At 38.6% G+C, this 15,848-nt stretch overlaps 1 protein-coding gene across 2 annotated transcripts in view; it reads left to right on the forward strand.

Annotated features, from left to right (window-relative positions):
• The window catches only part of COL28A1 (collagen type XXVIII alpha 1 chain), a 184,727-nt gene that overhangs the window by 83,867 nt on the left and 85,012 nt on the right, over positions 1–15,848 (forward strand). For both annotated transcript variants that reach the window (XM_073009112.1, XM_073009113.1), the window contains exons 20-25: positions 256–324; positions 3,060–3,131; positions 6,479–6,547; positions 7,479–7,547; positions 11,236–11,304; positions 11,398–11,466. In XM_073009112.1, the coding sequence (XP_072865213.1) occupies positions 256–324; positions 3,060–3,131; positions 6,479–6,547; positions 7,479–7,547; positions 11,236–11,304; positions 11,398–11,466 (417 nt within the window). The remainder of the gene's footprint in view (positions 1–255; positions 325–3,059; positions 3,132–6,478; positions 6,548–7,478; positions 7,548–11,235; positions 11,305–11,397; positions 11,467–15,848) is intronic.

The raw sequence follows: 15,848 nt of genomic DNA on the forward strand, positions 1-15,848 counted from the left end.
AGCTTATTGCTTTGGAAATTGGCTGAGAAATTACTTTTTCATGATACTCCAGCTGCTCTGAGTTAAACTGGAGTTTGATGTTACTTTATTTCAAGTTTATAAACTTCCAAATTGATTTTGAGACTAGAGTGAAGTTATGGTGTATTTTGGAGAGTCTCAGCTGAATCCACTGGTGATAAAAGGAGACAAGGTGGGATGATACATACAGTCTGTCTACTGGAGGGTCACCTAAGACATCAGTGTCATTTTCTCTAGGGAGAAGCGGGGCTTCCAGGAGCAAGAGGCCCAGAGGGACCACCTGGAAAAGGACAGCCTGGCCCCAAGGTATGGAAATGACAGTGTTGGAGGAAGCAGCCTGTGTTCTGGCCCTCATACTGAGGAGCCAACTTAGAAGAAATTTGATTGTTATTCTTACTATGTCAAATGTGTTTATATCTGGCTTAAAAGTATGAATACTATCTTGCAAGATTTTGGAAGACAGCAAGCATAAATGATTCATTTTTATTTTCCTAACATCTATTGTAAGACCCAGCATAGAGAGGAGTTCAACACACGTTTTCTCAATAAATGGTCAGACTGACATTTAAAAAACACATAGGAAGGAAAAGAAGCCTTGAAATACATCATTGAGATTTGACAGTCCATAAATTTTCTTTGTTTATAAAATCTCACACAATAATAAGAAATATCACTTTATTAAATGGCCATTTCACTTCACAGCTTGACATAAATTTATTTTAAACTCTGTAGAAATGCTAGTTGAATAACATTTTTATATATTAAGATGAGACTATATAAATTCATCAATAGGATAAGACCACTAGTGACATAACCTATAGCATCTAAGGTTCCAGGTCTTCCTACAATTTTTTTCTTTTTATTTTTTTTTTGAGATGGAGTCTCACTCTATTGCCCAGGCTGGAGTGCAGTGGCACGATCTCGGCTTACTGCAACTTCCGCCTCCCGGGTTCAAGCGATTCTCCTGCCTCAGCCTCCTGAGCAGCTGGGACTACAGGCATATGCCACCACACCGAGCTAATTTTTGTATTTTTAGTAGAGATAGGGTTCCACCATATTGGCCAGGCTGGTCTGGAACTCCTGACCTCATGATCCTCCTGCCTCAGCCTCTGAAAGTGCTGGGATTATGGGCGTGAGCCACTGCACCTGGCCTTCTTTCTATTTTTATGTGCAGTTATCAATTCCCGTTTAAAGATTCTTATAGATTATATACAAGTCAAGTAAAAATAAAATTTGTATATATATTAGTGTTCTATTCATAATTCTACTAAAATAGTAATTGATGTCTTGTGAACATACTCACTAAAATTGAATCTTTAATCTTAAATGTGAAGATATGAAATTTAAATCTATTTGTAGGCTTTTAAACATTTTCATTTATTGATTTACCAGTCTCAGGGATCCTTTTTGGGTGAGGTGGAGGGGATAACATAATCATGCAAAATATACTGTTAGAAATGCTGATCTGCTAACATTCAGGAGAACTGTTGTTTTAGGATGTGCTTTTGGAAAATAGTCGCTTGGAGTTAATAATTGAAGCCGTGAGAATGAACAGTGTCTCTAAGGAAGGGAGTTGAGGTTTAAGCCCCACATTGTGAGGTAGCTGGAGAACGAGCACTCAACAGAATAAGCAGAATGGTAGCATGTTAGGGATACCGAGAAGAAAGGATTTCAAGATGAAAGCCATGGGTGGTATCAGATGCCACCAATAAAGCAAGGAGAATGTGCATTGGAAAAAGAGGCTACTGGATTTGTGGCTTGAGGTGACTTGTGGCTTATGGAAGGCTATTGGAGAAGAGTGGTAGGACATGTTACATAGCCCAGGTATACCATGGTTCAGTGTTGGCGATTTATGACATGTAATTGGGTTCCTGCTATTCATTTCTGGGGTGATTTAGGTCAATGACCTAAATTAGTGGTAGCGGAGGGAAGAAAATACATAGTTGTGGTTGAATTGTCTCTACTGGTAAGTGATAATGATATAAGATACTTGGACATTCAACTTTTTTTTTTTTTTTTTTTTTTTAAACACTGGTGCCACTGCTTTCCATTAGTGTGGACCATGGAAACCTCTGTGGATTCTACAGGAGGTCACCTCTTCTTAGTAAAGTACCTGCTTTGCTGATGACCTTAGTATAGTCCAGTGATTCTCAAAGTGTGGTCCCTTGAATCAGCAGCATCAGCATCACCTGGGAATGTTAAAAATGCAAATGCTTGGACCTCAGTGCAGAAGTACGAAATCAGAAACTCTGGGTGGAGGGCCCAGCAATCTGTGTTCTAACAAGCCCTCCAGGTGATTCTGTTGCTCAACCTTAAAAACCATGGTATAGTAATTTATATTATAAATGTTTAAATAGCCTCAGCGCAGACCATGAGGAATTTTTCATTTGTTGAGCTATGTGCATCCCTGGATATGGTGCCTTGCAGTTGAACCCTAGTTGAAAGATAGTTTTGAAGGTAAAGGAATTCTTTTGGGGGAGCACAGTTTTACACAATCATGCTGGGGAACAGCCAGCAGTCAGTTCCTAGCTCTGCCCCAGGTCAATGCTAAAGCATCTTCCTGCCAAGAAAACTATTAGTCTCTTTTGGGGGAAAGAATTAGACTCCCCAGTGAGGAAGAAATAGGGCTATGCTTTTTAAAATGTCTCATTTCATGTTTTAAACCTGAAATTGAAAAATTGAAAAACAGCATGAAAAAGCACAGATCGTTCTCATTTCTGAAACTGTGAATGTCTCAGAACTACCTGTTAGTAGACCAAGGGTGCAAAGGAACTATAAATTCAAATAAAAGTTCCAAAAGAAAGATACAAAACTTCGATTTTTGAAAAACAGCAAATCACATTGAATAAATGGTAAAGGCTGAACAATCTGAAGTCATCTGATCTCCTCAAGAACATTGACGAATCCTGTGCAACTGAGCTGTGCTCAGGGCACACCACTTTAAAATTGGTATTAGTTGAGAATTTGGCTCCGCTATGGTCCTTACTAGGTTAGGGGAGGTTGCTAATACAATATTTTTATTTTTATAATTATTTTATTAGGGTGATGAAGGCAAGAAAGGGAGCAAAGGAAATCAAGGACAGAGGGGACTTCCAGGGCCCGAAGGACCAAAGGTATGTTTCTTGTATTCTGACTTAGCTTTGAGGAGTTTGTATTTGTGTCTGGTTTTAATAGAGTATTAGATTTCCACTGAAAATTGGATTCTTTGTTTCCTTCCCAACAAATACAAAAGAAAAACCCCAAAATAAAAAACCATAGAAGACATACTATTCCCAGACCACAATAGAATGGAATAGATTGCATAAAATATGTAATACTCATAGAAATACGTATGTTTCTAATTTGTCTGTCAGTCGTCTCTAGTAACAACCAAATATTCAGAAGTTGGGATATAACTGGGACCATAGGAGATATCAGTTCTTCATAATCTTGCTTTGCTAAACAACCCAAAAGCCTGAGACTGACGGGCAGCACAGTGATGATGAAGGCTTTTCTTCAGAAGGCTGATTGCCTCCTGCTGTGCCGTGAACCTTTTGGAGCCAGTCACTTCAATTATAGAAAGAAGATAATGATATGTTCTATTTCACGGGGTTGTTTTGAAGACTAAAAGTTAATAAAGCACTTAGCACATTTACTGGTATATAGTAAGTGTTGAATACATCGAATTATTTGGAGAAAAAAATCAATATGGTGAAATGGGAAGCAGGGGATCTGTGTCCTGGTAAATTCACTTCTGCTGACGAAGAAGTGAAGGGGATTGTGAGGCGAGCAATTAAGTATGTGTCCTGACTAAGCCTCAGAGACCCACCATTAAGGTCATTTGAATGTGTCAGGAAACAGAAACCACAAACCTAAGAGAATCCATGCGTCTAGGAAGATACTAATTGTAAGAAAGAGACAAGGAGTATGTTTTAGGAACAGATGATTAAAAAGCACATTTTTAAAAAATGGTGCTGACTAGATCAGATCAGATACAAAACAAAACGTCACCTGTACACCAGTGACTCTTAAACTTTGGCGTCCGTTCAGTGTCCATCGGTATCACCTGGGGATGATTACAAATCCAGATTTTTTGTTACCATCCTCAGCTATCTGGATTCAGCAGGTGAGTGGGCCCAGGAATCTGTGCTTCTCAAGTAAATGCCCCGTGCTGCAGGGAGTTCAAGAAGCACATTATGAAAAGTGCCACTATGAAACAAATGTGTTGTATTAGTATTCATAACAAATTAGTCTTTATGTCCTACTCTATTTCAAAGTGAACATTTTTCTGTGTTTTGAAAGAAAGCTGTTTTTAAAGATGAAGGTGAAGAATTGCCATATGTTAAGGCATAATCACCCCTTAGTACAGGGTATTTAAAGTAATTGCATACTTTCCATGATACTTTTCATATTATAAAAGTAATTGACCTCTTTTTTTAAAAAAAAAAGAAATAAAACAAATTAAATCTAGAGACATAATTTTGCTTTTCCTTTGGTTTTAGTGAAGAACTTTAATAGGTTCATGTTCTGTGCCTTTGTCAAAGGCTTGGATAGGGGGTTTTATGTGTTTCCAAATTCTTGTCGTGTCCTATGCCATTGCCTTCCAGGTTTACATTTAAGGACTGGCACATACATGCCATGGCTTGAATTGGGTCTCGGTGGGCCAGTGTGCTCAGCTTGTTGGTTGTATTGGCTAATCAATACAGCGGGAGGCCTCAGCTCTGAAGATGAACACAGCCCCCGGCAGGAGTCATCACTGGTGAATCTGACTGACGGAGTCCCTGCTGGAGGAAGCAGGATGACTGAATAGGAAGCTCATGCGATTGAATTTTCAGAGGACGTGAGTCAGGCAGACGCAGGATTAGTCAGCAGTCTGAGAACCTAGAGGGTCATGTTTAGACATAGCATAGAAATAGCTCATTCTCCACGACTCATCTCCACAGTGTTTTGTTTCTTTGTTTGTTTTGGTAAAGGTCCAGATAGTAAATATTTTAGGTCCTGTGGCCCAAGAGGCAAAATGGAAGATATTATGTAGTTACTTGTATAATGACCACTTGAAAATGTGAAAGCTGTTCATAGCTCAAGGCTGTACAAACAAGTGGGTGGGCGGATTTGGCCCACCTACTGTAGAGAAGTAGTTTTCAAACTGTTTTGATTATAAACCCCTCTAGTAAAATTTTGATCACATGCCACAGATTTTTAATTTTTTACTTGTAATTTTTATTAATAAGCTATCATACTAATATATTATGAATTTATATAAACAATTGAAATTTTAATAGATGAGATAAAAACATAGAGACAAGTTGTAATATTTTCTTATATCCCAGTGGGTCATTTGGAACACCTTGTGGTGTACATTGACAATTGCTCTGGAATAGTGTTTTTACCAGGGATGCTTCATGAAAATTCATAATCCTGGGCACCGACCTCTAGATCTGTTGAATCAGGATCTCTGGAGTTTGAACCCAGAACTGTGCATTACCAAACTTTCCTGATAATTCCTTTGCTATCTAAAATTTGAGAATCACTTGTCTAGATCCAGATGGAACAGAAGAATTACCTGTTGCTCCAGATTGAGTCTTTGAGACTCTAAATATTAGACATCTCCCCCCGAAATGTTTAAAATTTTCTATTAAAAATGTCATTTTTTAAAATCATAGGGTTTTTTTTTTGTTTTCTTTTCTTTTTTTTTTTTTTTTTTTTTGAGACAGTGATTTGCTGTTGCTCAGGCTGGAGTGCAGTGGTGCGATCTCAGCTCACTGCAACCTTGAGTGATTTTCCTGCCTCAGCCTCTTGAGTAGCTAGGATTACAGGCACACACCACCATGTCTGGCTAATTTCAGCTATTTTTTTTTTTTTTTTTGTATTTTTAGTAGCGATGGGGTTTTGTCATGTTGGCCAGGCTGGCTTCAAAACTCCTTACCTCAAGTGATCCCCCCACCTCGGCCTCCCAAAGTGTTGGGATTACAGGTGTGAGCCACCACACCCAGCCCATAGGGGTTCTACTTCTTAAAAAGGATGTGAGATAACATAGAATGGAAGACTAATACCTTCGGTCATTAAAATAAAGCAACAAAGAAAAAAGTTATAACCTAGAAGTACACCCTAAAACATTTGCTGAAGATAATTGCTATATTGAAAAAAAAATTCTCTCTGAGCTTCCCAGCATACAACACAAAAGGGAAGCACCATGAATTGCATAATTTTTATTAGCTAATAAAAGGATGCACAAGAGATAAAATTTTCCTAACATTCAGTTATTAATTGAACATAGTTATTTAAAAGCACTGAAATCTTACTGGTCAATAACTTTAGCAGTGGTTTACAAAGGATGCTCAAATTATTTTCACATTGGTCTTTGAAACAGACAGAGGTCATAATGTAATTTAAAAATCTGCAGACATTTCTATACATTTATTATTGTCTCTATATGTGGTTTCTCTGCTTGAAATGTAGTGAGCATTTTGCTCTTTTTAAGGGTGAACCGGGCATTATGGGCCCTTTTGGAATGCCTGGAACATCAATTCCCGGACCACCTGGGCCAAAGGTATATATTCCTGGGAATTATTTTCCTTTTCTTGACTCTTTGGCAGTTGGAGAAAAAAAATCATGATATCAGTGAACTAGAATTTTAGTTTTGGAAGAGCCTTAGAAATGACTCAGTTTAACTCTGAAACTTCACAGATAAGCAAACTACAGCCAGCAGCAGAGTTAGGACTAAAACCCAGATTTTGTGCTCCTGGTCCCAAGCTTGTCACTTTACCCTTCATTACATCTTCCAAACCCTAAACTCCAGTACAGGCAAGAATTTAGAACATATATTCAGAAGAATCTACCAGGATTTATAATTGAAGAGTTTAGCAGAAGATATATCCACTCAGGTTGGTTGGTTGGTTTGCTTTTTGAGACAGAGTCTCACTTAGTCCCCCAGGTTGGAGTGCAGTGGTGCAATCTTGGCTCACTGCAACCTCCACTTCCTGGGCTCAAGTGATTCTCCTGCCTCAGCCCCCCAAATAGCTGGGATTACAGATATACCACCATGCCTGGCTAATTTTTGTACTTTTAGTAGAGATGGGGTTTTGCCATGTTGGCTAGGCTGGTCTCAAACTCCTGGATTCAAGTGACCCGCCTGCTTTGGCCTCCCAAAGTGTTGGAATTATAGGTGTGAGCCACTGAGCCTGGCCTTCACTCAATTTTAAGAGCATTCCCAGCCAATCTTAAAGTCTAAATATTTGAGTCTGAATTGCCACATATTATTTCAATGGACTTTCTCCTAACAACAGTAATAGTCTTTACTGACAGGTGTTATTTACTTAGGATTTGAAATTCCCCTCAAATATTAAATATACTATCTCAAGGTCTGAGATGGACAGATTAAGGTCTTTACAGAGTGGCCAATGCTTTTTTTTTTTTTTGCTATGTGTGCTTGTGATTTCTTGCACAACTGTAACCTGTGAAATGTCATTTGAAATGCACAGGGAGATAGAGGAGGACCTGGGATACCTGGATTTAAAGGAGAACCCGGACTTTCTATTCGAGGACCAAAGGTATGCTTTATTCATGTTCTTTTTGTTTTTCTGTATCTGAAATAAACGAAGCTAGATTTAATCCATAAGTTGATTTTTCAATTTGCAAAGTTTCTACATTGATGAATTAAAATGTAAGAATATAGCTATTCCCTTTTACTAAAAAAAGCAAGCAATCACGTAGTTTATTTTTCATACTTGTGGGGAAAAGTAGCTCTTATGGTTAAATTTTTGCTGATTAGACAATTGTTTGAAAATGCTCTTTTGCACTGTCTGTGATACAGGGGATTAAATGGCCTCTGGCCTCTTCATTTACATATTAATGGCCTAAGTATCTGTTCTGCAAAACATTGTCCAAAAAAGCGTGTGTGCTTGGAAGCTTCGTTGAATAAAAACTTTCCAGCTTTGATTATTTATCCTTTTGAGTTATTTCAAAGGGAAATACAAATAATTAAGAAGAAACCAGGTTTCTGTAATCATATCTGGTTTTTCATGGTAACGAAGCACCATTCTTTCTCCTCATACTATACCCAGCACCACAGCAAAATTTAGCATTTATAACATTCCTAGGTGTCAACCAGGATCTCTGTTTGTGAGGACAAGCTTCAGGGCCCCATCATTAGCACTTTTAAAATCAATAGCATGTTGTTACATAGCTTTGAAATTTGCTTATATTCTCCCATATTAAGTTGTCTTATCTAGATAAAAGGGTTCAAGTACTAAACTGATGACCTTCAAAGTTAAAAGAAGAAAACATGGAGTCATTTTTTAAACAAAATATGATGCAAAACTTGTTGTATAAAACTGACATAAATTGGAGTGCTTCTTATTAAAAGCAAAGGGAGAACCTTGAGCCTCCCCTGTTCTTACTGCTTTAATAGTCATCCCTGCTAGAGTGACAGTTGCCCTAGTTTGCCCAGGATTGAAAGGGGTCCTGGAACACATGACTTTCAGGGCTAAAACTGGGAAAATCTTGGGCAAACTTGGACGAATTGTTCATCTACTTCCCCCAGATCCCAAGGTAACCCAAACTATGTAGACCACTCTCTTTAGAAACACAAGCTATATAGACAGCTCATAGAGACAATAGCAAATTTTCTAATGTGAAAACTACAGATATGACCTTGATCAGTTACATTTGCATGACAATTTTGATAGATTGAAGCTGTGTATTCACAATCTATGATTTATACATCTCTCTCTACTTATCCTTCTATTTGCAATAGGAATACAATCCAATTAAATGTGCTGCTAGAGTTTATAGGCCCCACCTGTTTTCTGCTGATGATTATTAGGCATTATAGGTGATGGTACTTAAAGATATTTGCCTCTTCACCCAAGTCTTTTGCTACTCCCCTGGACTCTAATGATACTCTTTTTGTCGTTCTTCCCTAGTTCATTAGTTTTTCAGTTTTTGGAGGGTCATACACACCTTTGAATGTCTGATGGAAATTTTAGCACTTTAATTTCATTTTGTGTAATACTTCAGGGGTCTCCCAGATGCCCCCTAAAGCTGATTTCAAAATACTAGGTTTCCATTTTTGCCCTAATTTCTAATGAATGAGAGAAACACTTTGAAGTAAATAACTTTGTAGGACGTTTCCTTGAATCCAGTGTAGAAAAGCCAAGTGGCAACGTTCCATCTATAAAAATATGGTAAGGAGTCCAAAATAAAAACCTGCTCCTCTTCTTGCTCCTTGATATTTCCTATTAATAACAGAAGTAACAAGCTACCTGAGATTTTTGCAGGAGCGAGGACAAAGATCTCTATAAAAAGGATGTTTGTAAACTATGAGTGTTTTAATGGTTTTCCCCTCCACTGTGGTTGTCAGGCTTTAAACAAGAGCAGCTGCTGATAATTTGTTGTAAGTTTGGACCATAGAAATAAAAACTGAAAAGTAAATTTTGATTCCAATTTTCTTTTCCTTTTAACTCAACCAGGGATCAGTTACTGCTTTATTTTGTTGTTGGGCCTCTCCTTGTGTAAACATGGAGATAAGTGGAAAACTTATTTTGGGACAAGTTTCATATGAGAATGTTTAGAGCTTCAACCTTAAATGTAATTGGAATAGCATAAAAAATTGGTTCTGAGAAGTGACCAGTTCCCCGTAGTGGGAATACACCAAAATGTACCATCCTGAAGACTATGGGCTTCCTTTCTCTCATTCAACTTTAAAAAATCACCTTGAGTTTTTGTTGATAATGAATAGTATGTTAAATTTTTATAAGTGACCACATATTTCCTAAAGATAATCATTCTTAAGAAGGTTAGCCACATAAAACAGCCTTTTAGATTTAATAGGAAATAACAGCTGTTGCATTCATGGTTTTTAAAATAAAGTTTCTGGTTGCTTAAAGAGTATGTAAAATTTTTTCCCCTGTTCCCAATCAATTACTCATTTATTGGAGTATAGTTGAGAATAGTTTTTGGGAGTTGGACTTTGGGCAGTATTTTCACTTGGAATAGTGGTAATTTGATCTCCGAGTTTGCTTGCATATAAGGAAAGTTCTTAAGAGTCCTGCTACTTTCTTTCTCCATTCTTGGAAAACAAAGGTCTGACTGTTGTTAGAGTTCCCTCCCAATATAAAGAAAAACCATAAATATTTTAAAACATGAGTAGCTCTTTATCAAAACAAGGACTGCATATTGACAAGGGCTGTTGTAAGCATTTTCAGCCAGTAACAGATAGGTGGAATGTGTTGTAAAAAGAAGTATTACAGGTTTTAAATATAAGCGTAATGGACTTGCAGGTAACCTTTTTTTTTTTTTTTTTTTGAGACAGAGTCTCGCTCTGTCGCGCAGGCTAGAGCACAGTGGCACAATCTCTGCTCACTGCAGCCTCAGCCTCCCGGGTTCAAGCGATTCTCCTGCCTCAGTCTCCCAAGTAGCTGGGATTACAGGTGCGCATCACTATGCCCAGCTAATTTTTGTATTTTTAGTAGAGATGGGGTTTCACCATGTTGGCCAGACTGATCTTGAACTCCTGACCTAGTGATCTGCCCGCCTCAGCTTCCCAAAGTGCTGGGGATTACAGGTGTGAGCCAGTGTACCTGGTCACTTGTAGGTAATCTTCTAAAAGATACTTCTTAATTTTTTTCTCTCCCCCCGTTTTACTTTAGTCAGAAATTTTTCTGATTTCTGTTTGTGAGAGAGTTGTAAGTCTTAGAAAACTCTATTGTATAAAGGACAATAATCACCCCTCCCTGCTCTTTCTGTAGGAGACTAGGAGCTGCTACTAAAAGTTTTTGATGCCTAAGGTCATCATTGTAAAACAATATTTACAACTTTTTCCTAGGTCTCAAGATATGAATCACAAACCCTGTCCCTTCATAACTTGTTTTAGAAAAATTAATATGTGTTTATTTTCATCTGGGTTTATTCCCTGTATAATTCAGTGTCCATTAATGTAGACAATAGATTTAACACAACAATAGGAAACTGTAGTTATTCCACACTCAAAATTTTGCTATGTATTCTTTTCTACTCTTCTCACATTGTACTTAATAAATTTTATTTTTTATACGTCTTCTTGATTTATGATGCACTAAAACTTTATGATTTTAAAAATTAAAATATTAGCAATAAGTCATTTTCTAACTCCTGGGTTAGAAATCCACTGTTGGCATATTGAGTTGGTTTTATGCTTAAGTTTAACCAGATGTTTTATAGTTGAGTCTCATGACATCACTGATGTTGGAATTTACCCAGGGTGTCCAAGGCCCTCGGGGACCAGTGGGTGCTCCAGGACTCAAAGGTGATGGCTATCCTGGTGTGCCTGTAAGTGGGACATTTTTTTCTTCCCTCCCTCCCTCCTTTTTGAGAGTTGCATACGACAAGGATGCTCACTCCTCCCTTACTATGTCATCTCAGGGACCTCGTGGATTACCAGGACCCCCTGGGCCGATGGGTTTACGTGGAGTGGGAGACACTGGAGCAAAGGTAAGACTTTAAAGTAGGCAACATACTAGCTTCTAAGAGTGTGCCTATAGGTAGGTGACTTTGGTAAAGATAAAATTTTTTATCAGCTAGAAGAATAGAGGCGTCTGAAATAATTAATAAAGTTATTTGCCCTTATCTATAGACTTCCCAGGGAACTAATCTGAACATGTAGAATAACTTTATGGTTTGGCTCCTCCTTCTCTGATAGCAACTCACATTCCTTTGCTGCTTCCTCTTCTTATACCAAGATCAGGGTTCAAGTCGGAGATCTCCTCTCTCCTCTAGCCATACTCTTTCCCAGGGTACTCTCATCCAACCCCATGGCTTTAACCACTGTCCACACACTGATGGCTTCCAAATACCTGTATTTTCTCCCTTAAGATATGGTTTCATGTATATAATTTCTTACCATGTATCCCCTCTTGGGCTTCTCACAAACATCTCTAATGTAAAATAACCCAAAATAAAATCCTTGATTTTTGCCCCATAACCCTGCAAATGGCTCTCCTAAGCTCAAGCCAGAAGGACTAAGCATCATGCTTTGTTCCTTCCTTTCCCTCTCCTTCCTCCACACCTAGTCCTTTGGTAAATCCTGTCAGCACTACCACCAAAATATATCTCAATTCTGGCTCCTTTTTTCTTTCTGCTTCTGCCAGGCAGACTATGTCATCTCTTACGTGGGCTGTAAAAATAGCCTCTGCATTGGTCTTCTCTCTGTTCGACCTCTGTCCTCCAATAACTTAGCAGGAAGCGTGGTCTTCTAAAACCATAAATCAGAGTGTATATCATTCCTTCCTAGAAACACCCTGGTGGCTTCTCTTTCAGACTGTGAACACTTCCCATGGCCTTGAAGGCCCTTCATGCCCGGATCACAGCTTCTGTCTTTTCTCCCCGGCTGCTACATTCAGCCAAAATGGCCTGCCCTACTTTAGCTCATTCCTGCATCAGGGACTTGCCAGGATGACTGATTGTTAAAAGCTTAGTTCAATTCTCACCTCCCCGACCACCCATACAAAAAGCATTAGTTTCCCAACCCCTCTGTATGCTTTCCATGTAGCGTGTACCACTTTCTGAGATCATCTTGCTCATCTCATATTCATCTCTGCATATTCCACGAGAGTGAAGGTTTTCCTGGAGGCAGGCTTTTTGCTTTGTTCCCTCCTAACTTCGTGCCACCAGAACTAGGTGTACCATTCAATAGGAGCTCTACAACCTGTTGAATGAATGGAAAATGAAGAAATGATCAATATTACCCTAAAGGGAGAATTTTTCCTTTGAAATATATCTCCTTAGTTTTTTGAATGTTTCCAGGTCATTAGAGAGAAAAGATATTGTATGTGCTTAATGCCAACTTCTCCTCTTGGTATTTGCCCCTGCCACAAAATTTAGAAGTGCCTCTTTGCCCTCTCCCAGGAAGAATAAAAGATTGGAGACCCATGGCACTAAATTTCATCTTTAAAAGGGAATCTTGATAGCTGCCTCATCTCTGCTTCTGGGGGGTAATGTTGAGAGTCCAGTGAGGATGTATCTGGAAGTGCTGTGTACACTGTACAGAGAGGACAAACCTGAGGTGCTTCAATGAAGGATCTGGCTTGGTCTGACTGAGGACTACATCAGATCCTTGAATAAGCCTCACCAGTATCAATAAACTGCACCGAATTTGGGTACTGATGTATTCTTTTTTCTTTAAAGCATAGCACCTGTCAAAATCCTAAAATAAAAAAAAGTAGAAAGAGAAATTCAATAGGTAAACCTCATATTTTATGTGGTCAGTGAAACAATGGTTAAAAACTTATATATTAAATATTTCTTTAGGGAAGTAGAAACTTATTTCTATGTAAAATAAGATGTGAAATAAAATATGTTAAATATATATTGGAATGTGTGTATTCCAATAGAAACAGATGATCATTTACATTTTCACAGAGTAGATTATTATGAATTTTTTATATAACTAGGCATGATGTTATATTAAATTATAGGATTATGTTACTGCTTTACATTGAGCAATAATAATAAAGACAGGCACTTAGGCACAGATAAAGAACATTTTTAAAAAACTAGCCAGGTGTGGTGGCTTATGCCTGTAATTCCAGCACTTTGGGAGGCTGAGGTGGGCAGATCACCTGAGGTCAGGAGTTTGAGACCAGCCTGGCCAACATGGTGAAACCCCATCTCTACTAAAAACACAAAAATTAGCTGGGTATGGTGGTGCATGCCTATAATCCCAGCTGCTCAGGAGGCTGAGGCAGGAGAATTGCTTGAACCCAGGAGGCGGAGGTTGCAGTGAGCTGAGATCGCACCACTGTACTCCAACCTGGGCAGCAGAGCGAAACTCCATTTCAAAAAAAACAAAAAACATTAAAATACCCAATTCTTGTGAATATTTCACTGTGTCAGATTATCTAAGATACAGACTAAAATATTTACTAAATGATTGCATACACCATTTTCCTCCAAAAGTCCCCTGTATTTGCCATCATCTACATTTTAGGGGGAAAAAGGTAAGAAACAAGGTGTTCAAAACTTCATCTTGCCTATTGTTTTTTGAAATGTCTAATATGCTGCCAGAAGATGTATCTTAAGTGAAACTCCCATTGTCTGTGTGAGTCCACATGGGAGGCTGAGTGGAAGCAGCAGTCCATGGTTTGCTTCCAGCTGCAGGCAGAAGCCAGGCAGAAGAGCACTAGCTGGGACCTACCTGTCTGCCCGCCTCCCTCTCAGCTGCTTTTTCTTCCTTCCAATGCCTGTTGTCTCCTCCCATGAAAATTGTGTTGTTCAGAATTTCTCTAGCCCTAGAAGGAGATGTTAGGAGGGTGAGCTGGTCTTAGGATCAAGGGAACTTGGATCATAAACTTGAAAATAAAGGAAAGTCTAAAAGAAAATACTAGCTTTTAAATAACTTTAAAAATCATCTCTCCTTTTTTATAGAGGCCTCAAAATCTCTAAGTGGCCTTTTATTCTGAAGAAAACTTCTGGAAACATACACATACACACACACACCACACACAGAGAGCACAGAGATAGATAGATAGTGTGTGTGTGTGTGTGTGAGTGTGTGTGTGAGAGTGAGAGAGAGAGAGAGAGAGATTCACAGACAGAAACTGGCGAAGAAAGGAAGATAATTCCAGTTAACTTTGCCCTGCTTGCTTGGTAAAGTGCGGGACATTCTGAAAATACCAAAAATTGTCCATGGCAGCAGAAGCACAGGACCCAAATGTGTGCAAAATTTCTCCCCCTTTGAGTTAAAGTGACAGAGAGATTGTATATATGTGTGTGTGGTAGTATAGCCATATGGATCCTGATATGTTTTTCATTTAAGCTTTGTGTAGTGGCCTTAAAATTGTGGCCTTAAGGCATTAACTTACAAAACAAATGTGTTTTGAAATAAGGAAACCATTAAGGTTGACGATGAATTTATGGTGGGTTTTGGTGCTGTTTAGTTAAGGTCACATGTGTTTAACATATGACACAGACATTAAACTCAAAGCTTCTGTGTTTGAAAACATATAAAAAGCAGTCCCTGACATCTAGCACCCTTGTGGTTCCCCATAGCTTTTTTCCAAGTGGAAAAATTCCCTACAACATAAGTGATTATTGTCCTTCTAGATACAATTACCTTGAATTTAATTCAAATTTGGCAAGACCTTCTGAGATATTTCCAAAATTCTTGTAAAAACTACACCTTTGAAGGAGAGAGGAGATACAGATATTAAACTCACCTTTGAAACATGCTGGGAAGAGGAACTGATCATTTGGTTTCTTGCCAAGTGAGAAGTGCTCATCCAGTGTCCTCACTCCTGGATCCAATCTCCTGGCTTGTTAATGGGGAAACCAAGCTCCAAGCCCCACCCATCACTGCCTGCTTTTCTTCACTGGAGCCTTGGATATTAAGAGAACTTCTTGTGATTTGGGGACGAACATGCCATACATCTCATTTCTCTTTGAGAAGCTGCAGATAACTCTGCTCCTGTGTTTTCACCCCCCAAAGCTTTGTAAGGTACATGTAGCCTAAGGACTGATTTCCTGATGTCCCTGAGTATGAGTTTATTTCTGGCCTCATAGAAAAGGAATATAAGAGGTGGCTCTCCTGAGTTCCCTAAGGGCAGGTACAGCCTACCATGCCCCTCTCTTAGCTTTTTTCAGGCCCTCTCAGGGAGCTGGATCATTACAGAAAAAGCTATGATCCTCTCCAAAACCTTGGAGTGGTTGAACTCAGCCTAATCTTTGCACAGAGGAGATCTAACCTGGATTTGGAGTTAGGACCTCTTGACCTCAAGTTGTTGGCATAAGTCTGTTGGCAGAAAAGACTTATTGGATTGTTGTTATTACAGGTATAATTACTATTATTATTATAATGATTATGTATTACCTAAATATTT

This window comes from Chlorocebus sabaeus, chromosome 21, assembly GCF_047675955.1.
Source record: "Chlorocebus sabaeus isolate Y175 chromosome 21, mChlSab1.0.hap1, whole genome shotgun sequence".
NCBI lineage: Eukaryota > Metazoa > Chordata > Mammalia > Primates > Cercopithecidae > Chlorocebus > Chlorocebus sabaeus.